The sequence below is a fragment of the Peromyscus maniculatus genome, chromosome 12, assembly GCF_049852395.1.
Source record: "Peromyscus maniculatus bairdii isolate BWxNUB_F1_BW_parent chromosome 12, HU_Pman_BW_mat_3.1, whole genome shotgun sequence".
Lineage (NCBI taxonomy): Eukaryota > Metazoa > Chordata > Mammalia > Rodentia > Cricetidae > Peromyscus > Peromyscus maniculatus.
Window position 1 is genome coordinate 35,956,496 of NC_134863.1, and position 27,938 is coordinate 35,984,433.

Here is a 27,938-nt window from a genome sequence, read left to right on the forward strand (position 1 = left end):
CCCCCGACCCGGATCGCGACTGTCTTTCCCCCTCCCTGCCCCATCGCTGCTCCAGCCCCAGGATGCAGAATGTGATCAACACGGTGAAGGGAAAGGCTCTGGAAGTGGCCGAGTACCTGACCCCGGTCCTCAAGGTAAGCGGGGCGGGTTCTGCACTGAGCGTCCCAGTCCGGGTCCCCAGCGTGGACCGCTGGGGAGAGACGGTGGAGGGAGGGGCGGAACTGGCCGCCGTGGGCTGCTGCCCCTTTGCCCTGGGCTTCTGGGCCGGTCCCAAGGTTTGATGGCTCCCCCCGGCTTCCCCTGGTGCCTGCTGTCTCCACGGGTCATTCCTCGTTTGCGTTGGAGTGCGAGAAGAGGTGGTGTGGAGCAGAGATAGGAACACTGAATCCTGACATCCATAGTCTTTTAAAACAGGTATCTGGGTTGCGATGTCAGCTTGGTGGCTAACGGCGTGCCACTTTTTCTTCCAAGTTTCATAGGAAGTTTTGATTACCCCGTGATCTGGATTTCTTTTGGTGTCAGAGGAACGTAGTAAATTGTAACACGTTAGTAACTCTGAGCGGAACTAGGCGAAACTTCTGGCTTCCCAAGCTTTGAGAGTAGCCGCAACTGATTCTTAATCTTGGATTTGAAGGATCCTAAGGCAGCAGTTCACCTAGATGTGTGTGTGTATAGACTGGAAACAGTATAACCTTTTCAGATGAAAGTCGTGAGACGTCATCTTTCAAAAGTAAATTTCCAGAGCTGCGTTCCAGGTTTCCTTACAACTTCTAGGATACATCTTTTTTTGTTTGATCTTGATTTTGCCTTGGCGAAAAGCAAGCAGTAATTGTAAACGAGTGGCAGATATTTGCTTAGTTTTTGTTTTCGTTATGTATTTAGCTTTCTGTAAGAATTTTACCAATCTTACTGCAAGCAAGAAATATGCAGACAGGCGGAGCAAACTGATCTCTTTATCTTCTCTTTTCAGTCCTTATTTCTAAGACACCTTTGAAAATGATACCTTTTTGGATCAAGTAAAAAAAAGTCTGCAACACTTGTAAATGAGAATCTTAACTCTTGTTTACATGTTTATTCTGAAAGTCATTTTAGTTAAGATTACTCATCTATTTAGAAATTGAAAATAATTTCGACATTGAAATCAAATACTTCTATTGCATGTTATAATGTTTTCAGAATATCATATTGCCTAGGTAGACAGTATTCTAATAGTCCACCATTTAGTCAACTTTTAGTTTAAGGGAGAGATGAACAAAACACTTCCCAATTAAATATAAAATGACTATCTTGTAGACCCCGTGGATTTTATGGCACTTGTGATGTAGAACTCTTTTGAGGAATTCTTTGTTCTCTTCACCAATCTGAAAGGAATATTAGGAAATCAGTATGTATGGTATATATTTTTATGTTTAATTATTGAGACAGGGTCTCACTCTGTAGACTTAGCTGGGTCTGGAACTCACCATGTAACCCAGGCTAACCTTGAATTCTTAGAAATCCACCTGCCTCTGCCTCCCAAGTGCTGAGATAAAAGGCATTTGCCACCATGCTCGAAGGCAGGCAATGTGTGGCATATGTTTTTAGTATAAGCTCGGAGGCAATGTGTGGCATATGTTTTTAGTATAAAAGAACACATAATTAGTGGCCCTCTGCTTGTCACTCCTGGTTTGCAGAGAGAATCCTTACAGATTCCTTCTAGATGAAGGAAGGCAAAGGAAAAAACAAAGGACTGTCCAGAAAGATGATGGCCTTTTCTTAGGAAGTGAAAGTTTGGGAAGGCATGTTTGTTTAGATGGCATCTGTGTAGTAAAGCCAAAATCCTTAGAGTGCTCTTGAAGGGTCTCTTTGGCCACTGGAAGTCCCAGTCTCTTGTTCGCTTGAGAACTTCGCCATAAGCCAACCTTATCGCCTCCTCAGGACTTCAGCAAGAGGAATCTTGCTACTAGAATCTTGTATTTCCCCCCCCCTCAGGCAGTAATGCTTTTTCCCTGAGCAGCCTTATAGTTTGGTCCTTTGTCTAACCTTTATTTATTTATATTTTGTATTTATTCCTTGGGAATTTCATACATGTGTACAATATATTTTGATCATATCTGCCCCTCACCCTTTTCCAATTCCTCCCAGATCACCCCCAGCATATACCTCTACCAACTTCATGTTTCAGTTTTTAACCCACTGAGCCGAGTTACTGCTGCCTGTATGTGTGTGGGTATATGGCCATCCATTGGAGCATAGACAACCTACCAGGGGCCACACCTTGAAGAAAATAGGACTTATCTTCCCCTAGCAGCCATCAACTGCCAGAAGTTGGGAGGTCTGCTTTCAAAGTACCTTTTGGAGTTAGAAGACTGATGCACTCAAACGCAGAGTGGCATTGATTACCTCTGCAAGATCAAGCCAATCAAATCCCAGCTAAGTTGAACCATTAGCTGAAGAGTTATTTTATTTTAACACCACCTCTCCCCTACATAACTATTTTTTTTCTTCATGGTGTGAAGACAAGATTGATCTGTTTTTCAGGCATGCAGCCCATTGTCTCCAAGAGTATTGGCATATAGTGATAAATAATTTGTGGGCTAACTAATATTCACAAATGGAACCTTTACTTTTGTAGACTAGCACAAAATCTTACAAGTGAAAATGTAGAACAAAAATTAATAGCATTCTTGCTTTAGAGGAGAAAATACTGTTTTAAAATTTTAGTGAAGCTGGGCATGGTGGTTGTGAACACATTGACTAGAATTCCAGTGTTCTGGAAACTGAGGCAGAAGGATTTTGAGTTACATGCTAGCTTGGCCTGCATAATAAAACTTAGTCCACAGGAAGAAAAAATCAAAAGAAAAAGAAAGAAAAAATTATGGTGGAGATGAGAATAATGGGAAATATTAAATATTAAATGATTTCTGCTGTTGGTTTCTAATATTACTCAGTTTAAATAAAACATTGGCTATGTGAAAGTGCTGCAAAATGACTCATTCACTGTGCAGGGTCACTGTAATCTAAGTATTAGCATGCTTTTTTTTTTTTTTTTTTTTTTTTGGTTTTTCGAGACAGGGTTTCTCTGCGTAGCTTTGCGCCTTTCCTGGAGCTCACTTGGTAGCCCAGGCTGGCCTCGAACTCACAGAGATCCGCCTGGCTCTGCCTCCCGAGTGCTGGGATTAAAGGCGTGCGCCACCACCGCCCGGCTGTATTAGCATGCTTTTTAACACTCATGTTTTACTGTGGTACTGATCGAATTGTCCTGCAAGTCATTTCCTGTAACTCATCTACATTATACCTGTGTATCTGTGTAATCAAGGACCACTGCTATTTTACCTAGCATATTTAGGTTTTAGTGTTTTGTTTGTTTCATAGCATACTCTTGTCCAGGAGCGGCAACTATTTGCCTTCAGGACACTTTTTTAGTTGAATGTGAAGATGGTCTAATACTTTTATTCTTTTTGTTCTCTTCAGGAATCAAAATTTAAGGAGACAGGTGTACTCACCCCAGAAGAGGTGAGCATTGAAGACACCCGGAAGCCTTTATAGCTTTACAGTCCTTTTTGACTAGTGCCTTTTCTTCTGTTAGAAAGCAATTTTTGAGAAAAATTAGATTAGGTAACTCTAATAATTAGGTTAAGAGAGTCTCTACTTCCCTTAGCAGATAAAATATAACATCTTTTCATTTTGCTGCTTCTCATATTTCTCTGTAGTGGAAGAAATAAAGGTTGTGAAGGGGAGTGGAAAAAATATTGTGTTCCCTTATCCTTTACTGCTATATGAGGATGTGCCCTGCAGCGGGGCTGTGGAATTTGATGTCTTGGCTCTGTTTACAGCAAATGTATATTTTATGATGTGTCGGAAACCTTGCTAGCGCTTTTTTTCCTAACTTTCAGTGTAACTGTTACATAGTTGACACTGATTTTATTTTACCATGCTTTTACTTTGTTTGCTAAACAAGTTATGTTGAAGGGGAAGTAATTCTAGAAATATGGGGATTTTACCTGCTCACTATACTTTTTAAACTTTTTTGCATAGAATAATGTTTTGAGGAATCATTTCACTCGTTCACCAAGTCTGTATTATGAGTTCTCAGTCATTTAGGTAGTTTATCCCTAGAGAAACTTATCCCAGACAGTTCAGTTTTATGAATAGTTACAGTTGCATTACACTTACTTGTTATTAATAAAAGGCAACTGATTTATTTAAACTTGATCTTTAACTTTCACTGAAAATATTATTCGTTAGGAATAGGATCACATTCCTTGTTTTGATAAAAACAATTATAAAATACACTGTGTTGTATGATGAGGTTGTGGCTATAACTTGAAAGGCTTCAAACCAGAGAATTAATTGATCTTTCGCTTTTCAGTCATCATGCCACCTCTTCAGTCCAGTTCATTCTGAGGCCTAAGAGTGCCTTGCTGTACTGATATCTACCTACCTACCTACCTATCTGTGAAACTGCCTTTATTCTTAATAAAGACATGGGATGGTGCAGAGAGAGCCTAGGGAACCTGCTTTCTAGAACTGTCTAATTTCTCTTAATTTAGACAGATTAGTTAGCTATTTAAGTCTAGGCCTCATATTTACCCATCTGTAAAATGAGGGGTTTGGAATAGACATTCTTTGAAAGGACTTATTTTGCCTTGGATGTCATGAGTGTGATATGTTGAATGCCAATTCAGTCAGTTTTGTTCTTAAGGCTCTCATTGATTTTCTTCCCAAACAGGCATTGTCTAGCCAGAGCTTTTGAATCATCTGAAATCAAGAGCAGAGACAGCACATGCTGTGTTTGCACCCTTCGGCTTTATCTCTGCTGTGTTAAAAGAACTCATTGTTGGGTGCATTTCTCTAGAATTAAACTGTTTTCAAACAAAAATTCATCCTAACATGGATAACGTAATAGTTGCATGAAGTATGAATTTTTCCTTACAAGAATCTAAGGCAAAACTAGCTTAATTTGATACAAAGCATGTAATTCTAGGCTCAGATAGAGCATAATTACAGGATTGAGTTAAATGAGCCTGAGGGAAGACAATGGGAAGGTATGATTTGCTTGGGATAAATACTACATACTGAATTGAGCTGTTAATTTGTTTCTTCTAATTTCTGGGCTCTTACCCATCAGTTTCCAGCTCTCTTTTTGTTTTCATTGAGAAATGTGGAAGAATTTACATTTAAAAAGAGGGCAGCCCATGTCTAATACTGTATCTTTTGTGGAAAAACAAATGCTGCTGTAACTAACTTAAAGAGTATTAACATGAATTGAAGGTCAGTTGAGGAATAATATTGTTTGCTAAAATCCAAATATTGATTATATCTTGTTGGATACAGTATTAATCTGTATTATGTATTGAAAAATATCAGGAGAATATCTACTATGAGAAAGGTACTATAAGCAATTGGTAGTTTGAAATTTGACTCTAACATGTTATTTCACCTGACTCTTTGAAGCAAGTAATAATGGCTATTGCTAATGAGCATGGATATCCACATGTGCTAATTATTGGTGCAGTTCTGTGGGTTTCAGTTTTTGGTTTTATTTCATAATATTTTTGTTATTTTTAAATAGTTACTACCAAAAGACCATGAAATAAAATTAATGTCTAATGACTTGAAGGCAATATAGTCAGAGAATTTCCATTATATATATATGCTTGCATTTTCTTAACTTTGTTACTTTGGTGGTGATAAATTCCTGGCAACCACAGGGCTAAAAGTAATAATTGGTTGTGGTAACCCTCAAATGCTCGAAACTGAAGGCAGAGAGAAGCTATTGTTTTTATTTTGGCTTCTGTCATTACATAACTAGTTTAAGTAATTTTAAAAAATGTGTTAAATGAAAGAAGAAAAAAGTTTATATTGGGAATAAAGTTGCCACATCTTAACCTTGGTGATATATTATCTTAAAGTAGACTATTCTCAGAATGCTTAATGCTTGAATTTTACTCTCAAATGAAAGTAGACTTTTGGATAGATATACTTTTTCAAAGGATATTGAGAATATGAAATGTATCCTAATTTTTTACTGTATAATAAGCCCATGAATGATACAGATTTCTAAATTAGAGCTGTTGTGAAATAGCAATTGGGAAAGCATGTAAAAAATCGTTGCAGTTGTTATACTGTAGCTCTGCTTAGCAGACTCTTGTTTTCTGCTTTTAAAAGTCAGATTTGTATCCTTCAGTGAGATTGCCTTATATTTATGAGAACTGAAAATTCTTCAAATATTAAATTCTTTTTCCCTGGGTCTAATTTTTATTTGTGAAGAAAAATGAAAGCTTATAATAATGTTCAGCCTGCTCAGAAAGTAGATCTTTTCTCTCTTTCTCCTCCTTTCCCTCTATATATCTCCCTCTCAGCAGTTTTTGGATAGGTCTCATGTATCCCAGGCTAATCTGGAATTCACTAGGTAGCTGAAGAGGACCTTGAACTCTTTGCTCCTCCTACTTCCACCTCAGAATGCTGTGATAACAGGCCTGTGCCATCCAACTTGGTGGGATGAGGTGCTGGGGGTCCAGCCTGGAACCCAAGCCTGATTTTGTAGATGTTTTCATAGTTAGTCCGGAACTTAACTTTCCCCCATTGTTTGTTACTATAATTGCTTTTTCTCCTTAATTCTTTTAAGAGTGCAATAAAACTTTCAATATTGGTCTAGTGCTGGGGCATATAGCTGGTTCCACAGAATGCTTGCTTAGTTTTGTGCACCATGTTTGACCCCCCCCCCAGAACCACCAAAAACAACAACAAAATGTTTCTTAAAAATATAATAGAGTGCTGAAGAGATACCTCAGTTATTAAGTTCACTTGTATTGCAGAAAACCTGAGTTCCATTTCTAGCAACCACATGGTGGCTCACAACCATCTCTAACTCTAGTTCCAGGGGCTATGATGCCTTTTCTGACCTCTGTGGACACCAGAAATGCATGCAGTACAAAGACATACATCCAGGCAAAACATTTAGAAAATAATTCTAAAAAAATTAAGTAATTAAAAGAGGAAGAAGAAACCTCCACTATGATTTAATGAAATAGGTTGACATTATAGACCTAGATGTATGTATTTATTTAAATGTTTTCCTTGAGTTTCCAGTCCTTAACAAGAGTATTTATTGAACTGCCCGATGGATCTTGACACTTGAACTTCATTGCCTTCCCTTTAGTGATTTCATATCAGGTTTGAAGCATGATTTGATCATGTAATTGAATTAAAGATAACAGTGTTTGCTCAGTGTGGTAGCACAGCACTGGGAGGCAGAGGCAGATGATAGGCCAGCCTGGTCTACAAAGTGAATTCGGGAACAGCCAGGACTACACAGAGGAACCAGGTCTTGAAAAGCAAAACAAAAAGATAACAACGTTCTTCTTTCTCCCAAAGTTAACTTGAGTTTTTATAGACACTAAAACTTTAAGTTTACTAATTGAAATAAATCTTCAGGTTGATAAAACAGGTTTTGTGCTATTTGCATTTTAATTGATTATTAGGTATCAGAGTTCCCCAGGGTGATGAGTTTGGTATTTTGCCACTCTGTACTCAGTGATGTTCAATGTTTCTTTTCTGCTTTTTCCATATTCTTTGCGAACCCTGACTAGTTTGTGGCAGCTGGAGATCACTTAGTCCACCACTGTCCGACATGGCAATGGTAAGTGATGTTGAGTGAAAAGTTGACTACTGAAAGGTGTTTAGCTTTAGATTACAGCAGTTTGTAAACTAGGTTAGCACATTAAAAGTAGAGTGACGAACATAACCTTCGTCATTAGGTTCTTCTACTAAACAGTACTACAGTGGTACTCCAAGGAGCATAAAGGGCAATAGGTGTCACGTATTTTACTTCGTTCTGCTAGAACCGTGTATGCGCATACTCAAATCCATTTACGTCCTTTGCTCGTGTTTCCTTTGTTCTCTCTAGGTCTGATCTTGTGATTCTTTTAAAAATATGTTTAGGCGTTTATAATTGTGAACAGCTTTTGGACATTTTAATGACAAATGAAGATATTTTGTGGAGTTTACGTTCTTTAAGATATAATGCCTAAACTATAACAATCACAGGTGAATGTTATGTTCCTCCTTTAGAAATCAACTAAAACCAAAGCCTTGTGGTACCAGTCAAGTCCTGGCTGGGAATAGGCCCATAATGAATTATAACTAATTTTTTTCATTAACATTACTTTTAAGTACTAAAGTAATTAATACAAATATGCTTTCGAATAAATGCAATTTTATTACTTTTAAGTACTAATGGTAGGGGAGGGGGCTCTCAAATGTTATCTCAGTAGTGGCTGAACTTTTTATTTAGGTCACAGTTATCTGTAATTAATCAATTGTCTTCATGCATATGCTTTAATATGTATCTTTCTTGTTAGTGATGTTTTTTAATTGTACTAGAAAAATATAGTTCTGATTATTGGGTTCTAGGATGACAAGGTTGTAGTTGCCAGTTTCCTGTTTGGTTAAAGAATTTAATTACCTAAAATATTTTTAAACCATAGTTAGAAAATTCTTCATTTGTGACCTGTTTTAGTTCCTTTCATCATTGGCTTTTATCAGTTGCTGTGTATCTCATAGGTTATTAATTTTTATGTATCAAGAAATGCCAGATTGTCAGCTTCATTTATTCGTGTGTGCATGTGTGTGTATTTCTGCTCTAAATTTAAAAAATCAAGTTCTTGCCATAGGAGATTTCTGATTTAACATGTTTATATATGTGTTCTAAATATTTTGCTGCAATTAGGTTCTCCATGTTTTTCAAGTCAAATCAGTATAGAAATAAGCTAACACTTATTTGGTTAGAGGAACTTTTTTAGACTTTACTATGGTAGACCTACATTTTTTTTTAATTGAGAGTTCTTTCATGGTGCCTTAAATTATTCATGTAGTTTAGGTGTCGTACATAGAGTACAATGTGGAAGAGTGGTATATATATATATATATATATATATATATATATATATATATGTATACTATCTTTTAACGGGTATCAGTAGCTAATATTGCTATGTTTATAGATTAAAAAAATTACTGTGCATGTGAGTGTGTGTTTGAGCAGAGCTTGCCAGAGCATGTTGTGAAGGTCATGGGACAATGTGTGGGAGTCAGTTCTTTCCTTCCTCCCTGTGGGTGCCAGAGATCAAACTCAGGTGCTCACTCAGGTTTAGTGGCAAGTGCCAATAGCTACTGAGCTAGCTCGCCAGCTTTATTTTTTATGGATTATGATTATTGATATAATTGTACTGTAACTGAGAACTCAGTCACACCCCTTGCCAGTGCCCTCACTGTTGTCTGAATTGCTAGGGCCAAGGAAAAATTGATTTTAAATTAGTACTGGAGGCAAATATTTCCATGCTAATATATTTGTGTTTACAAGTGCCAACTTCTTTCCTCAGAATTTGAGGCATTGATGTTGAGTCTGATAGTTGAACTTAGTGAAAGAAGATTATAAGGCTGTCACATGATATTCCTGGCTTTACCTTGTTCTCAAATCTGTAGAGTTCAACTTTAAAAAGCTTGAAAAGGCAGCAGAAATTCAAGTTTATGTGTTGATACTTGTGAAGGCACCATATGCCAGCTCTGTCCTCGCCAGGTCTAGTAGATGGTGCACAGAAGACTGAATAAATTCTTAGTGAGAGCTGGCAGAAGAACTCAGATTTGGTCTTGGCTCAAAGACAGAGTAGTTGAAGACAAGTCCCAGAGTCACTTGACTTGATCCTAGCTCCTCCAGCCTGTTTTCCTGACTGTGAGCACTCTGACTCCCTTTAAACTTTAGTTTTCTTTTTTTTCCCCTTTATTTTATTTTACAGTACCATTCAGTTCTACATATCAGCCACGGATTCCCTTGTTCTCCCCCCTAAACTTTAGTTTTCTTATCTATAAAGCAGGAAAAGTCTTCCTTGCCTTTTAGTGTTAGAAGAATTTCTTGATAATTAATGGCTCATATTAGAGCTGGAAGCCCTGTTATTACACTCTGCAACTGGATTTTTTTGTTGTTGTTGTTTGCTTTTAAGCATTATTATTCTCAGTATTTACCATCTTTGATTCAAGCATCTTTTATCTTTTAGTTCCAATTTTAAACACTGGTAGGAGGAGGGATTTAAAAATTTAGGGTATGGTCATTGTACAAAGCAGCAGTTTTCATAAAGAAATTTCCTTTTACATAGATCATATTCAGCCACCACCTGTTACCCTCTTCATCCCTTCCCCCTTCTAGGGCATGAGGGATCTTGCTAATTGTCTACTTTGTATGTAGTATCATACAGCTTTTCCATTCCTTGCTCTAATGTCAAAATGAACAGTACTTTGATATTAACTGTCTGGCAGATTGTATGATGGAATAGATTATGCAAGAGCTGCATTTTCTTTTTGTTTAGAGGCAAGTACAATAGTTTCCTAGTTCTATTATTCTACCATTTTTTTTTTGCCTAATATTTAATACAAATCCCCTCTGTCTGCATCTCCTAATATATTTCACTCATGCTAGTACATGCTTTTCTATGCCTTTACTTAATGGCAGACTTCCCTAAAAAGTCCTAAAACAATTTCCACAGATATGCAGATTTTGTAGTCTTGAGTTTTACATGTGATATCTTCTCTTATATATTGACTTTTAAAATATTTTGTATTTTGGTGCTTTTCACTGTTTTTAAAGGGCTACAGGGGAAGAATTGAAAGTGAAGGCATATCTACCAACAGGGAAACAATTTTTGGTAACCAAAAATGGTAAGCATTATATCATTGTATGTATTAGTAAAATTTGCACAGTAAATTGAAACAACAAAATCCCATTTACAGTTATTTATCCTAATTTATGCCTGAAGTTATGCTTGAAGCTTCTTATAGATGGAAATACGAAAATTCCATGGAGCTTTGGGTTTTCTGTCTCAGGAATATTTTCCAGTTGATTTTATCCCTTCGTTTTTAGTTCTTTTTACCAAAAAGATCTAATTGTCAAAATAGTGAAGAAGAGGTCCCCATGGAAACTTAGATTCCTCTTAGTTTTTTAAAGTTGATTTTATAATCAAAATTTATTTAGCTGTTTGATTTTAATGTTTGTGTGTTTTTATGTAAATTAAATAGATCCCACCTTTGACATAGAAAAGATCAAAATTAAAGTTTTTATCATTCATTGTGCCATCGCAGGTTTACCCACAGGCACAAAAACTCTTAAAATAGATGTCATCTTATTTCTGAAGTTGATTTTTAAAACATCAGAAGAAGATTGTGATAGTCTTAAAATAGTCGTGTAATAATTCATTGGCTTCTGTTCTAATTTAACTCAACCTGGGAAGGGAGCTCATATGTATTAATAGCAGGTTTTTCAGGCATGGTGCCTGTGAGCATTGTCCTGCACATAGGGTCCACATATGGTGCAAGAGAGCTAGCTGGGCTGCGTAGTAAGTGCAGGGTCAGCCTGAGCTATGTAAGAAGACCATGTTTTCACCTGTTGAGAAACAAAATTGCCAAGTGTTGGGGATCCAGCTCTGTGGTAGAGGGCTTGCTCATTGCTCAGCTCAAAGCCCCGTGTTTGATATACAGTGCTAGAAAGCAAACAAACAAAAAAATCCCAGCAGTTATTTCCTTTTTACAGTGTATTTATTTTTAAGATTGATAATTTATATCCTGGTTGTTGAATCAAGAAATTAAAAGTGTCTTGAGCATCATGTTTATACCTTATAATATCAAGTATAGGTTTATGAAATAATAGTACTTGTTAATTGATACACCTATATGAAAATTTTGGCACCTGTGTTGTATTAGGAAGTAAAATTTAGCAGTTTGTTGAATTTTAATCTGTTTATCCTTTGTGAATAACCAGAACTTAAATATGAATTATGAAATCCATATTGACAATTACTTTAGCTTTGTATTCCAGAGGTCACCTCTACCACCTCTCGGTATGACAGGTGGTGTTTGCATATTTTGAGACCAGAACTGTTAGTGTGAAATATTATTCATTAGTTTGGAACTGAGCACTGTCATCTGGCTTTTGCCAGCTGTTTCTCACAAATCATCTTGGTAAAGGAAGACAGAGATGCTTAAATCAAACCCCTTTTTATTTGTCTTCTGATAAAGCAGACTGGGGAAGGATTAATGGAGCGAGATCATGATGTGTCATTGGAAGGGAAGGGTTCACTTGGTAATTTTTTTTTTTTTATGATAGAAGTTCTTTTTTCTGATGTATTTATTATCAGTGTATTTGACTTTTTTTTAATAGTTCCATGCTACAAACGATGTAAACAGATGGAATATTCAGATGAGTTGGAAGCTATCATTGAAGAAGATGATGGTGATGGGGGATGGGTAGATACATACCACAACACAGGTGAGAAGTATACAGAATGGCAGCTATTTAATATACATTATTTTGAAGTTTTTCATCATTTTTTATAATAGGTTTGATTTAAAATTTTAAAAAGGATACATAAGATGCAAGTTTGTCCCCAAAGACTTCACCCTGAAAAAGTAGTATCTGCTGCTTCAGTTGCAGTTTGAAATATTCATTTATTTCCATTATTGCGATATAGAGGAGAAAGTAAGTACAATAAAAAGCACTGCCTGTGCATATGAGTTTGCCCCGAATCTCTTGTGTTAAAGCCTAGAGGAAGTGGTAGGCTCAGCATCATCTTAAATCAGTTCCTTCAGTCATTCTCCCCTGACTGATTGATGCTGTTAGCCCCTCCCCTCATCTTTCAAAGAAGTTTCAGTGCTCTTCATTAGTTTTTCTCATGGCTGGAAGATGCACACATTGGTAGTTGTTGACTGACTGGAATGATTATTTTTAGTGTGGTTTCCTCTAAAAAGCTAGAGAAATTTCTAGTTGTATTTTATTTCAGAAGCACTATCCTAAACTTCAAGAACATACTTATAGGATCATAGTGCACAGAGCTGAGTAGGTATTAGTATGCTTAGATTGGCAAAAGTCTACAAAAATCTGACATCTAAAAATGTTTGCTTAAGGATACAGAACAAGTAGCTTCGTTTTTTGTTTGTTTGTTTTTTATGGAAAATAACAGTATTGTCCTTCAGTTGATTTAATGCATAAATTCTGATGTTCATTAGAGATACTTGTACAATTATAACTTTAAGCTGTATCTTAGGATAAGGCAGTGCTCCCAACTGAAGCCAATTTTCCTTGTTGCACCTCGTTGGGGTTTCATTATTGCTTTTTTCTATTATTGGCCCCTGAATTTGTCAGTTCTTTAGAGGGATATTACTGATAGAGGGTGTATACTGACATTGCTGTAAGAATAGGTATGCCAGGAGACACTGAAGTTTCCTGGCGTGTTAGAGGAAAACCATGGGGTATAGGAATGGGCTCATTTACAGTTTTTACTAGACCTGGGAGAGAACATGTCTTTTTACCTTCTCTTATAGAAAAGATGAAACAAAGTCCAGGAAATTTAATATAATATAGATTTAGCTGTGATAAATTGTCAGGCCTGAGTGAACTCTTTCTCCATAGCCAGGACTTTAAGCCTGTTCTTTCCCTGGATGGAATGTCTTGGGGAAATTTTAAATCGCTAGTGCCTATCCTTCCAGGACCACCACTGCACTGTAATATAAGTAGATTTATTTTAAGGAACTAGCTTATATGACAAATGAATTTTGTATGCTCCAGCAGGTTTGAGAAACAAGGAAGGTGACAGGGTTTTTGAACCCCTATAGATAGGCCCCTCCGCCGATGCAGCAATCCAGATCAGACCCAATTAGAAAAAGCCCTGGCTTAATGGATAAATCATTCCTGGGTGATTCTCTGCCCCGCCCCCTCCTGGGATGCAGTTTAAATACCCTGTGGGAGTGGTCTTGAGCTTCTCTGGGGGAGGAGCTGTGTTTGGTGGGCTTTGGGGGAGGGGTTAGGGAAAGAGATGGAGGAGGAGTTGAGGTGGAGCTTCCACCAGAATAGAAGGGTTGATGTTACAGGCAGTCTCCAGGCCTTCTTTTCCTCTGTCCTCCTTCAGTTGATTGGATACAAGCAACCTACTTTTTGAAGGATGATCTGCTTTATTTAAAACTGGTTTTAATATTTATTCATCATCTCTTAAAAAGTACCTCTACCACAACCTCTGGATTAGGTTTTGACCAGACATCTGGCTATTACAACATTAACAACCAGACATCTGGCTGTTACAATAGGTTGACAGAATAAAACATCACAATGCTAGAGTGTGACTGTGTTTAGAATTATTTGAGCTTTCTTTTCCTTTGTCAGTTGTGCCATACTTTTAAAATTAATGATATTTTAAAAATTATCTTTTTGACAATTTTATACATGTGTATACTATATCTCGTTCATATCTATTCCCTGCCCCCACTCCCTCAGTTTCTCCCAACATGTTTCCCTTTCATCTTCATGTCCTTTTTGAAAATTCACATGTCCTTGTCATTTTTAGTTATTCATTTTGTGTGTGTGTGTGTCTTGTCTGCATGTATGTCTGTACTATGTGCAGGCAGTGGAGTGTCTGGGGAGACCAGAAGAAAGGATATTGGATTCCCTAGAACAAGAGTTTCAAACAGTTGTTAGTTACCATGTGTGTGCTGGGAGCAGAACCTGGGTCCTCTGGAAGAGCAACCAGTGCTCTTAACCTCTAAGCCATCTCTCCTCCCACTCCCATTTCTTCTTAAATGACTCACTGAGTTGAATTAGTGTAGACCACATATGCATGGATGTGGGACCATCCACCAGAGCTTGGGGAACTCACCAATGGCACCTCCCTCCATAACAGACAGACAGCTTTACTCTACCTCCCTAAGCAGTCATCATACAGTAGTACTGACTGTGGGTGGAACCTCATGAGCACCCTCCATGCTTTAAGATTGCCTGGCTTAATGTTACGTAGGCCTGGTGCAGAAAACCACAGATTCTGTGAGTTCATGAGTGCGTTGTCCATTTCATGTCCAGAGAGCAGCATCTCTCAGCATTCCTTCCTGTCCACCAGCTTTTCCTTTCTTTTCCCCACATCTTCCTTGATGTTCCTTGAACCCTGAATGTGTTGATAAAGACGTCCTGTTCAGGACTGAGCACTTAATAGTCACGTAGTCTTTGCACTTTGACCATCGTGAATCTGTAGGACAGCTTCCTATTGCAGAAAGAAGCTTCTCCAGTTGGTGCCTGGGGCTTGGGTTTAATGGTATACTGTTGCATTACTGTATTTTGGCAGGTGGATGAGGTTTCTTTTTATGTTCTGGGTTCAGTAAATACTCTTGTATTATTGGTTTGATTGGCTAAGATTTGGGTTTTATCATCTTGATTGACCATATCTATTGTAGGATTGTAGCCAAAGTGTTACAAAATAAAGATTTGTAGTGCTGGTCTTTGGAGTATGCTATCTTCCATTTGTGAAGGTGAACTTGTCATCTTTTGGTTGAGGAATGTTAAAGGCATGCCAGTTTAAATTAAGAAAATATGCTGTACTTACTAGGAGCTAAATACGTTCTGAATTTAGGATCTTTTGGTCTGTAGTAACTTTAGGTACTCTCATTTTACTGAGTTTCCCATCTGCTTAAACGGTCCATTTAAGAACTCTGATAGGTTCTTGGGACAAGAATGTTATGCAGGGCCATGGTGTGGTGTGGTTGCTGTTTATCTGCATTGTACCCTCCTATGACAACAGGTTCTGAGGATGTGCCTAGTGAATACAGTGAGAATAAGTAACCAAGGTCTCTTTGTATGGATTTGAATCCCAACTTCCTCCTAAGTGCTGTGAGCCTCAAGCAGCTCATTTGACCTGTCTGTCAACTTCATTTCTTCATAGGGAGGAATTGTTACTCTGTTTTATAGGTGGATTTTGTAAGGATTAATAAGACATGGAAATACTTGGTAAAGTAAAAAGGTCCATAAGAGTGTGGAGTGGTCTTACTACATTGAGATGTCCAAGATATTTGAAGCAAATAAATAGTTTGTCAATATAACTAAAACCTGATTTTGGTGAAGGTCTAATTAAAATGTAAATAAAAGTCATATCATCTCTTGATTTTAGTGTGTATTGTGAAAAACATTCAAATGAACAATTGTAAATGGGTAATTGAATAGGATAAGTTATGGTAATACAGGTAAACCATTAAATTAGAATTCTTTTGGCTTTTTTTTTGAGATGTTTTTGAGGTATCTTTGGGATTTCTTGTAAAAATTCATTTGTAAAGATTCTGTTAATGTATCACTATTTCAGAGTTGTGAGAATTTTAATGAAATGTTTTATATTGTTTTATTCAAGTAAATGGAATGTTTGTAGCTTAATTTTAGTTAATTTTTTTCCTGCTGAATTTTAAACAGGCATTACAGGAATTACTGAAACAGTTAAGGAGATTACACTGGAAAGCAAGGTATTGCTTAACATTTCTAAAGTCAATGACCTAGTTTTCATACATATGAATTTTAAATTATATTTGTTTATTTACTTTTTAGTATTATTTGTGTGTGTGTGTGTGTGTGTGTGTGTGTGTGTGTGTGTGTGTGTGTGTGTGACAGCAAACATGTAGAAGTATGATGGATAACTTTGGGTTGTTGGTTCTCTTCTTCTATCATGTGAGTCCCAGGGATGGAACTCAGGTCATCAGGCTTGTAACTATTACAAATTGCAATAAGCTACTAGTTTAAGTACATGAAATAGTAGATCGGTAAGTGGAGCATTTGTGAGGGGTACGTTTTCTGATTAGAAAGTGCAAATGTTGTATTAGTATTACATTTTGAAGTCTATTCTAAGCAATTTTATTCTGGTTTTTGTAAAATTACTGGTAATAACATCTTAACATTCTTTTTTACTCTCTGAGTTGAGACAGGGTTTCAATGTGTCAACCGTGTTGGCCTACAGCTTTCCATGTAGCCCAGAGAAACTTTGAACTTGAATTCTGCCTGCTATAGCTTCCCAAGTAGCTGGAATTACCTGTTTGAAGCCAGCAGGCCTGCCTAAAGACAATTTTTAAACAAATACAGTAATGGTTATTTTGGTGCTTAACTTTCTTGTTCTAAAGGAGGAAGCAGTGTACTAATTTTTGACTAGATGTATGCTATTTGATTTTATTTATCTAGTGGTAAATAAACCCTAAGTAGGCTCTTATTAGCATTATTCTTTCTTAGACAATATTATTAATAAATTGATTGAAAATAATGTTATAATTGTAAGGTTTGATAACTTTTGATTAATTCATATATTGTTAGTAAGTTAGAATATAATAGTGGTTTATACTTCATTTTAATTTACAAATGTATTTAGTTTATAAATGTATAGTTGTTCCCTAAATTGTAAGCAGGCAGGTTAATATAACTTTGAACTAGTTTTGTAATGCTGATGGACTAGTTACCCATAAATGTACTGTTTTGGGCCTGTGAGATGACTCAGTGGGTAAAAATGCTTACTGCTAGATGTGATGACCTGAATTTAATCCCCAGAACTCACATGGTGGGAGGGAGAACCAACTCCTAAAATTTGTCCTCTGACTTCCATACCCGTGTGGACACAAAATAAATGTTTACAAATGTATATACTATTGTAGTGAGAGTTCAATTGGCTCAAATAACTTAAATGGTTACCTAAGGTGATTTTACTGCTTATTATAATGTCCTCTGATGCTTCTCAACCACACTACTTAGTATGTTACTTCCAGTGATTTATTTATGAGTTTGTCATTGTCATTGGTATGTGAATTTCTAGGGACCATAAACTGCCTGATTAGATGACACTTAATTTTACATTACTTACCTTTGTGCTTTGTGTTCATTGTGAATGTTTATGAGATGACTACACTAATGCTGGAGGTTCTGCAAGATGGTATCTTCTAGTAATGTCAAGGCCACCTTAGTTACACTCTGTGGTCGTACATGGTGAAATCCCCTAGCAGTGCATTCCCAGAATGTGTTCTCATCACTAAGTGACCCCCAGTTGTAGAACTATTCACAGACAAAGCACAGTCAGATAGTCAGAGGGAGGAGACTGAGTCTCTTTTCTTTCTTTTGTATCACTAGTGTCAAGAACAAGACTGTGCATTTCATGTGCTTTCTAGTCTTCACAAGGTTTGTGAAGGAAATAAATAAATATTGCTGATAAAAATTTTATGTTAAGTGTGTTTAATGTTTGAGCTAATTCCTATACACTTGCATAACTTAAATGTAATTAATCTCAAAGGACAGTATAAAACTTCAAGATTGCTCAGCACTGTGTGATGAGGAAGAAGAGGAAGATGAAGGGGAAGCTGCAGACATGGAAGGTATTACTATTTTAGATTGGCCTTCTTTCCGTTAGACTGTTGATTCTGGCATAGTGTTAATTCACATGGATTAAGACTTCTCTTCTGTTGGTTTAACAGTTAAGAGCCTAGTGAACATTTTGTTTTATTTTAAATTTTGTCAGATCAGGGCACTTTGATTTTAGGTTCTTCTATTTTACTTAGAACATGATTTTGAGAGCATTATTTCTACTAGGACCATTGGTCATAAATCTAATTCTGGAGGATACAGTAGATAGCGTTTCATTAATTGACTTGGTAGGGTTTAAAACATCTGAGCTCCAGAAATTCTTCTCACCTTAGTCTTCTAAGTGTTAGGACTGCAGTCCTGCGCTTTTAGATTTGGAAAGATAGTAGTTTTTTTTTTTTTTTTTAATTTATTTATTTATTATGTATACAGAAGAGGGCGCCAGATCTCATTACAGAGGCTTGTGAGCCACCATGTGGGTGCTGGGAATTGAACTCAGGACCTCTGGAAGAGCAGTCGATGTTCTTAACCTCTGAGCCATCTCTCCAGCTCCCGTAGTTTTGTTTTTAAGCAGAATCTCCTTATATAGTTCAGGCTGGCCTAAGATTTATGATTCTGCTGCCTCAGCCTTGTGAGTGCTGCTGGGATTACAGGTGTGTATCATGCCTGGGTAAGAGAGTGAATCTCAGTGGGGACTTTGGAGCTATGTAGAATCACCTTTTGTTCTTTCCATTGTGAAATAACCTCCAGGTTACCAGGTAAGTACCATCATCTACAAAACAGCTCCCACATCTAATATTCAGGAAACATCGCCAAAGAGGTTGGAAAGATTGTAAGAACCAAAGGATTAGGGAGTTTGCTGTGAGATTGTGTCTTCTAGTAATATCAGAAGCTCCATCTGATATTAAAGTCTCACCATCATGACTGCCCAAATGTGAGCTGAACAAGGACAACAATAGACCTACTGAAGTGAATGGGAGGGGGGAGATCATGAGGCTCAACCCTACACAAAGCTACAGACAACTAAGGAATGCTGATAATGGGAGAAATAGTCTTTTTTAGGGAAGAGCACTCCAATTGATTATCCATTACAAATAGCCTTGAAAACCTACTTTATAAGTAACATTATATGGATGAAGCAATATGTGTGTGTGTGTGTGTGTGTGTGTGTGTGTGTGTGTATACACACACACATATATATATATATATATATATATATATATATATATATATATGCATGTAACAACAGTTAATGAGAAAAGATACCATGAATTTGCAAGAGCAGGAAGGAGGTATTTTGGTTAGTCATTACTACAAAGGATCAAACCGAATCATTCTAACAGAACATTCTATTAGTTCCTTTCATATCACCATGATACATGACAATCAAGGGAGGAAAGACCTATTTTGGTTCAGTTTTAAGAGCTTTTAGTTCGTCATTAAGGGGAAGGACATGGTGGAGTTGACCCTGTTGATGATGTGAGGAGCATATGGTAAATGTCTGTTGACATAGTAGCAGACTAGGAAACAGAGCAGCTAAAACCAAGGCTAGACAATAGCCTTCAAAAGCCCACCCTTACTGACTTGTTCTACAGATCAGGCCCTGCCACCTCAAGATTTCACAACCTCCCAAAACAGTGCTATCAGAAGGGAAACACTCAAAATACAAACCTGTAGTGGATGATGTTTCAGATTCATAGCATAACAGTAATAGAATTCTTTCTAAACACATGAATATTCAAAATTTCTGTTTCTTTTTTTACATTTATTTTATGTGTTTGAATGTTTTTGCTTGCATGTATGAATGTACATTATGTTTATGAAGTGCCCACAGAAATCAGAAAAGGGTGTTGGATCCTGTGGAACTAGAGTTGTAGATAGTTGTGAGGCACCATGTAGGTGTAGGGAACCAAGCCCTGGTCCTCTACAAGAGCAGCCAGTGCTTTGAACCATTAAGCTACCTCTCTAGCCGGCTCTGTTTCATTCTTACGAGATCTTTCATAGAAATGAAATCTTAGCTATTTAAAAATTGATGGAGGAGTTGCTATCACCATGTATGACCTCCTTGTTAAATACAGACTTATTGTATTTAGTGTCTCCATATTATTTGATTTTTTTGAACACATCCTTGTATTTTTCTCCCTTGATTTTTATGACACCGATTTTTCTTCCCCTTTAGCAAACTTTATGCCTTCTGCTAAGGTTTTTATTCTTCTGCACAGCTGTTAAATATTACTTTATCATTGTCAGCCTCCCTCCCAGTTATTTTTTTTAAATAAATATGTGTTGAGATACAGTTTAGTGCTGGAGATAAAACAGATACTATCTTTTGGAATTCTTATTTTCACTAGATAAGAATACAGAAAATAGATAAAAGATATAATGTGTTAGATGTTTTTCAGTGTTAAAAGAGAAAGATGAGACAAGAGAGTAGGATATCTTGGGGAGGACTATTTCAATATTTTACTAAGTTGGTTAAGGGAAATACTTTGAGAATATACCTGTAATGAAGGGAGTGGACAGGCTATTTATGTTGGAGAAGAGTATAAAGGTCCTGAGGTGGAAATGTGTGGCTTATATAAAGTATTCCATAGCTAGAGGAAGTAAGAGAAGAAGGTAGAGTGGAGTTCGCAAAGAAAGGGAGCTAGATGATGCAGTGTGGAAGAAGCAACTGAAGTCATTTTCTAAATAAAATGGAGAGATAACATTTTAACAGAATCACTGTGACTGGAGAATTGGGGGTGGTATTGGTCAAGGTTTTCTAGAGTAACAGAACTTATAGAATCTATCTGTCTGTCTGTCTGTCTGCCTGCCTGTCTATCTACCTACTTACCTATCATCTGTCTGTCTGTCTGTCTATCTATCTATCTATCTATCTATCTATCTATCTATCTATCTAAAGGGGATTTATTAGAATGACTTACAGGCTGTAGTTCAGCTAGTCCAACAGTGGTTGCCTATGAATGGAAGATCTGAGAATCCAGTAGTTGTTCATTCCATGAGGCTGGATGTCTCAGCTGGTTTTCAGTATACACCAGAATCCTGAACAAGTAGACTGTAATGCCAGTGAAGGAATGGACTTGCTGTCATGGTGAGAACAAGAAGGCAGGGAAGGAGCTTCCTTCTTCCTGTCCTTATATAGTCTGCCAGCAGAGGGCGTGGCCCACATTAGAGGTGCATCCTCTTACCTCAAAGATCTGGGTTAGAAGAAGTGAGTCTTTTCACTTCAAATGATTTAATTAAGAAAAAAAAAAAAATCCCTCACAAGTGTGCCCAGCCATTTGGGTTTTCGTTAACTCCAGATGTAGTCAAATTGACAACCAAGAATAGGCAGTAGTGAAAGGGAAAAGACAGCAGGAAGCTCTTTTTGATAACATTGCCAAACTAAAATAAAATAAAAAAATAAATAATGGTAAGTTAATCTAGGATCTTAATATTGGTAGCAGTGAGAACAAAATTCTGGGAATATTTTGAGGGTAGGATCAAAGAGATTTGATGCTGGATTAGATATGAAATGTGAAGGCAGGGTAGTCAAATGTGACTAAATCAATTTTGACTGAATGTTTGGAGAAATGCCATTAACTGAGAGTAATTTGCATTAAAGGAGTCAGGTCAGTTTTAGATATATGATTTACAGTGCTCATTAGTCATCCAGTGGAGTTGCAAAATAGTTAGGTATCCATGTCCGAACACAGGGAATCAATTCCGGGAAATCTTTGAATCTGATGAGCTTGTCGTTAGAAGCAGTGTGTTAGAGAAAAGATGAAGTCCCAGGCTTGAATTCTTTCTTCCTTAGGTTACTAAAGTATTCAGAATGCTGCTTCTTTTTCTTTAAGTAGATCTGGTGAGAGAAGCAGAGTAGGGAACACTGAAGAAGCAGCAGCCGAGTTGGGAGACAGGCAGAAAAAGGTCATGTGGAAGTCAAGGAAAGAAAGCGTTCCAAGGGTGCAGCAAAAAGTCACAATGGTTCATTAGTGGCCTGTGAGTTCACTGAGGTGGAACCCCTGGGCACAGTGGAACTGAAATCATGCATAACTTTGAAGAACACTGTAGGCAGCTAGCTGCAGTCGTTACCTTATAACTTGACTTCAGTGGTTTCGGTTTCCTGCCATCAACTGAGGCTTGAAAATATTAAATGGAAAGATAATTCCAGAAAAATGACAGGTGTAAGTTTTAAATTGCATGCTTTCTGAGTAAAATGATGACATTTTATGCTGTCCAGTGTCTTTCATCCATGATATATAAATCATCCCTTTGTCCAGCATATTCATGCTGTAGGCTATATGGCTGTCACTTGTAAGCATCTCAGTTATCATGGCCATTGTCATGGTGTCACAGTGCTACCTATCATCTATCTATCATCTATCTATCTATCTATCTATCTATCTATCTATCTATCTATCTTTCCATCCATCTAAGGGGATTTATTAGAATGACTTACAGGCTGTAGTAAATCTGTCTGTTCAATTTCAAGAAGAAGAAAAACTTGTACTACTTTGCTGATAATATATCACACTGAAAAGATTAAGTCTTGAAACATTAAGTTTAACTCAGTTAACGTTTTTTCTTCCTTTTTCTTTTTCATATAAGAATATGAAGAGAGTGGATTGTTGGAAACAGATGAGGTTTGTAAATTTTTAAGATGATTTTATGAGTGAACTTGGAGTTAGTGTTTTTAATATTAATAATGGTCTTTCAAAATAATTTTTAATGACTCTGAATTTTTTCCCATTATTGTATAACAGGCTACCCTAGACACGAGGAAAATAGTGGAAGCTTGTAAAACTAAAGCTGATGCTGGAGGTGAAGATGCTATTTTGCAAACAAGAACTTATGATCTGTACATCACTTATGACAAATATTACCAGACACCACGGCTATGGTTGTTTGGCTATGATGAGGTAAAAATAGAAAAGAAATGTAAAGTAAATGCTTTAAAATGGTGAATCTAATCCAGTTTCTTTATTAGATCCATGAGTATATATGGTCTTCCAAATTTTTGAAGTCATTGTTTTACAGTTTTATGATATTGAACTTGATTCACATTTAGAATAAACGATTCAGTATGACTCTGCTAAGTATTGAACACAAACAATATGTTGCATATTGACTCCTGACTCTTTTCTTCTGAGCTTATCCCTTTAAAGTGTAAGAAGTTGAACTCTGTAGAGTTCCATGTATTTTGCCAGGATTACATCTGTGGAATATGTAAATTTCCCTGACCACTTTTATTCTGCTAATATTGAATTAAAGTATAATTGAAATAAGACCAACTCATTTAACTTGTCGTTTTATGACTGTCAAAGGGAAGGAAAAAAAGAAAGAAAAGAAAAAAGAAATGGGCCTAAGGGATAAATTCTTAAGATTATAAAATTGATGTCTATAACTTACCTGCTTGTGGCATCTTTGTAACATTATGTGATGGCTCCTGTCACAGAGCCTGAGTATTCTGAATCCTTTCTCAAATGATCTGGTCATTCTAAATAATCTGAAATTGTAAATTACAAGTGATATAAGGTGATAAACAGGTGTAGGCGAAAAGCTTAAATAGTGGTTTCAGAGCATTTTTTCTGCTTTCAGCAACGGCAGCCTTTAACAGTTGAGCACATGTATGAAGACATCAGTCAAGATCATGTGAAGAAAACAGTGACCATTGAAAACCATCCTCATCTCCCACCACCTCCTATGTGTTCAGTTCACCCATGCAGGTCTGGGTGTGTGCATGTGTGTGGGGAAAGAGAGAGAACACGTGTTGTTTGTATGTGTAAACTTCATGAGATTTTTGGGGGTGTGTAAACATTAGTACCAGAAAATTTACTTTATAAGCAAAGTCTCTTTCATCTTTAGAAATATTCTTTTTATGATTAGTGTAATATCCACGAGAAAGGAAGATAAACATTACTTACTTATTTTAAATGTAGTATTCAGAACTTAATTTTAGTTTCTGTGTTTAGTTATAGATCTATTGATCTTCTCCTTTTAGACAGTAGCTTGGGCAGTTCTGCTGTGGACTCAGCACTCATCTTTTAGACATGCTGTACATGTTGTGAGTGCATCTTTTCATGGTGTGGGCTGTGAGGTTAACTTACTGCTTTTTCTGGGTGACCTCCTTATCTCCTCTTGTTGGTTAGTGGGAGGAGATGAGTCTCTACACCCCTTTATTCTTTGCTTAGCAAGTCTTTTCTTTAGCCTTCCCACATCAAGTGAATGTTGTGCTTTAGCATTCTCTCTGTCAGTGTGTTTTCATGAGGCCGAGTAAAGTGAAGCTGAGCCTAGATACATGATTTGTTTTGAATTTCCCTTACAAAAAAACAACATGCTTGTTTCTTTGGATTGATAATTTATAACAATATTCTTGATTCACTGAAAAATTCATGAGAATGCTAATAATCCATTGAAAAATTAGATAACTTTTCAAGAGAAAATTTATTTAGGCGAGCATCGTGGGTTACACTTGTAATTCCAGCACTCTTATTTAGGACGCTGGGGCAGGAGGATTGCAAATTCTAGCCCATCTTGGGCTGCATAGCATGACCCTGCCTCAGAAACCACCAAAGCCAGAAACTGTTGATGGTGTCCACTACTTTACACAGTTTCTTTATTTGCTGAACGTTTTACCTCATGGAAGGCCTGCTTCACTTTTTCCGCTTATTTATATCAAGCATTTTACTATTTCTATGAAAAGTAATTCATTAGGATTCATTGATCATGGGAGTTCATTGTTGTTGTTTTGTGTTTGTTTTTCTTCTGGTTCTCCATTTATATGCCCGTGCACAGGTCTTGGGCTAATGTGTTAGGTAGATTTACTCTGTCTTCCCTTTCTGTGTAGTGAGAACACAGCCTATAATAAGCACCAGGTGGCCTACATTTAACTTTAAATTATCTAAAGGCTTTCATTTTTAAGAGTCAGTCTGTTTGTTCTCACAGTTTGATGTTTTAATAGGTGCTAATTGAAGGGAATATGTCTGTCTGGCATGAGTTTTACTCTGTTAAGAACAGACAAGTACTTGATAATTACATTAAACATTTTAATAAAACAAATAATTAAATTAAAGGAGGATGAGATAAAATTTAAAAATCTGAGGCCCTATACAAAAAATGGGGACATTTTTAGGCTTCTCCAAGGACTGCCTTAGACTGTGCAAGTCATATATTCTTGTTTTCCGAAGAACTTCCTCTGTTTCTGAAGGGTTCTTTGTAAGACCTGAAATAGCATTGAATAAGCTAGGAAATGTATAAAAAGCTGTTTGTTTTGTCTTTTGATGTTTCTTAGTTTATATATCAGATTAATTTGATGTCACTCAATTTGCAGCCTAGGAGAGGTTTTTCGTCTGTCATGTGTGCATTGGACAAAAATCTTGAGATGATACTGTCTTGTAAATCCAAAATTTTTTCTTTAAGTAGAATTAGATAACACCCATTAGTACAAAGAGAAGGTACAAGCTTGGCTCTGAATTTTAGCTTTTATTGAACCTTCCAGTTACAGTTTTTTCCTAAGCTAAATAAATATTTAAACATATAAGAGGCTGGTAAGATGACTTAGTGTGGGTAAAAGCTCTTGCTACACAAGCCTGAACCCCATTAGGGAAGGAGAGACTGGAGTCCTATGACCTCACATGCACATACCCACATTCAAACTCACACACACTTACACAGTAGTAATAACAACAAACATTTACCATCACAAGACTGGAGCTCTCTTAGCTTTTTTCTTTTGTTGATTTGTATAACCTGATATTTATGTTTCCAGAGCAAACAACCATAGCTTCACATTTACCATTGGCAGAGTTTTCCCATGTGATTTCGGCCTCCATTATTAGAAAGCCGACTGATGCCATTGTGTTTATTGTGATGATTATACCTTTTAGAAATGGATACTTACTCCAATGAAAGAGTCTTTGTGGCTCAGCAATGGAGGAAGAGTGTTTTATAGTACAATTATTTTATATTAAAAATTAATTCATGAGCAATTACCATAGGATTTTTTTTGGCTTGTTTATGAATAAAACCTATTTTGATAGAATTCCTCCATGCTAATAAGGTTTATTGTTTGCTTTCAGGCATGCTGAAGTGATGAAGAAAATTATTGAGACAGTTGCAGAAGGTGGGGGAGAGCTTGGCGTTCATATGTATCCTTACCTGTATATGTGATTGGTGGCAAGTGGCTCCTGTGGAGTTTTGTTTGTTCGTTGTGGAAATTTAGTGTAACCTTCATGACAGAACCTGTAATTTGTTTTAGCTCCTCATTCATGAAAGTCCTAGTGAAAGTCTAATTTATCTGGGTTGTGTCATACTATGAAAAGTAGGCCATGCTCAATAGCTAGACACTGTATCTATATGCCCGTTAGCTCTGCCTTGTTAAAGACATAATGTTTAGCATGAATGTGTGTTTCTGTCAGGTAGTTAAGGTTAACACACAACTGTGATCTCATCAGGTGATGGTAAGGTTAAGGTTGTGTCAACCTGAGGCCTCCCTGAAGTAAAGAATTCACATTAAACAGGCTAGTTAAAAGTAAAATACAACATTAAAAATTTTCTCCTATGGAAAAGCATCTTATTCTAGCTTTCCTACGCAGTTCTCTGGGGTGGATAGGAGGAGTAAATTAATATTAATGTCTAAACAACTCATATCCTGAGATGTGTGTGTCCATATAGGGGTCATTAGAGTACTCATAATCAGTCATCAACATGCCAGGTAGCCTGAATTGATTTGAACATAGATTTGTATTGAATTTTATGATTTTTCCATTCAGTGAGAGACAAAGGTTGTTCATGCATTAAAGGTGTGGTAACCTCTGTATTATTACCGTGTTCTGTAGGAGAACTTTGGGTTGATTTGATACTGCAACTAATACCAGGAGCTTTCAGTCCAACAAGATTTATTTCTGGAATCTTGCTGTACATTATCTTTCACATTTATCTCTATGTTGAAGGCTAGGTGGCAGCTTAGAATACTACAGGTGATCCATGATAGAGTAATTTTGTTTCCTATTGAAAGTTAGTAAACTCATAATGTTTCTAAGTCCAACAGAAGAAAATCACTTCAACATTTTTTTAAATGAAAATAATACAATATAGCTCATTCTGTGGTTGTTGATTGTGTGTCCTACATAGTCCCTTATGAAGTATTTGTCTTTGGTTTGTTTTTCATTTGCTGCAGTGTTTGTATACTTGTTTCATTTTAAGTTTGTATAAATTCTAGAAAATTTGCAAGCAGTAAAGGTGCAAAGTAAGTGAATGAGTTTTAATATACATGAGTTTTAAACCAGACAAAATTGTCCTTATAAATACTGAAGTAATTCGACATGTATGAACTTCTTGTTAAGAAATTTTAAACTCAGATGTTGGAGTAGGTGGCTAAGCAGTCAGTTGTAGAAAACCTGTGTTAAGTAGATACAAATTTTCATGACTTTAATAGATGCAATATAAGATTTTAATCATACATTTTTCTCACAAATTAATAAAAGAGATAGATAATTACTATGGATTTAGAACAATACTATCTACAAATCTTATTTTCCTTAGCTAAAGATCTTCAGGTATCTTCTAATTTTTTTGAAATTTGTACAAGCTGTCATTCCAACAATAGAATATGACTACACAAGACACTTTACAATGTAGTGAAGAGGACATAGAGTGTATCCTAATTACTGCTTCTGATTTTTAAAGAATTAATACATAGATGTGACCATTGACCATATTTACCAATAAGTATAATTTCTCTAATAAAGGGACTTATATGTTTATGCATTAAATAAAAACTGTTCCACTACCA

General features: G+C 36.5%; 1 protein-coding gene across 4 annotated transcripts; it reads left to right on the top strand.

Moving 5' to 3' along the window:
* Nucleotides 1-27,938, top strand: Atg3 (autophagy related 3). 4 transcript variants are annotated; one of them, XM_076548895.1, is made up of 13 exons: nucleotides 1-134; nucleotides 3,454-3,495; nucleotides 7,575-7,624; nucleotides 10,625-10,695; nucleotides 12,191-12,298; nucleotides 16,247-16,296; nucleotides 17,936-17,983; nucleotides 18,096-18,177; nucleotides 22,754-22,788; nucleotides 22,909-23,064; nucleotides 23,744-23,871; nucleotides 26,224-26,292; nucleotides 27,703-27,938. In XM_076548895.1, the coding sequence occupies exons 1-13, from the start codon at nucleotides 63-65 to the stop codon at nucleotides 27,782-27,784; spliced, it is 993 nt and encodes a 330-aa protein (XP_076405010.1). In that variant the 5' UTR covers nucleotides 1-62; the 3' UTR covers nucleotides 27,785-27,938. The 4 variants fall into 4 exon arrangements, with proteins under 4 accessions (XP_076405010.1, XP_006975842.1, XP_076405008.1 ...); XM_006975780.4 differs by lacking the exon at nucleotides 17,936-17,983; XM_076548892.1 differs by lacking the exon at nucleotides 3,454-3,495 and having other exon boundaries at nucleotides 4-134.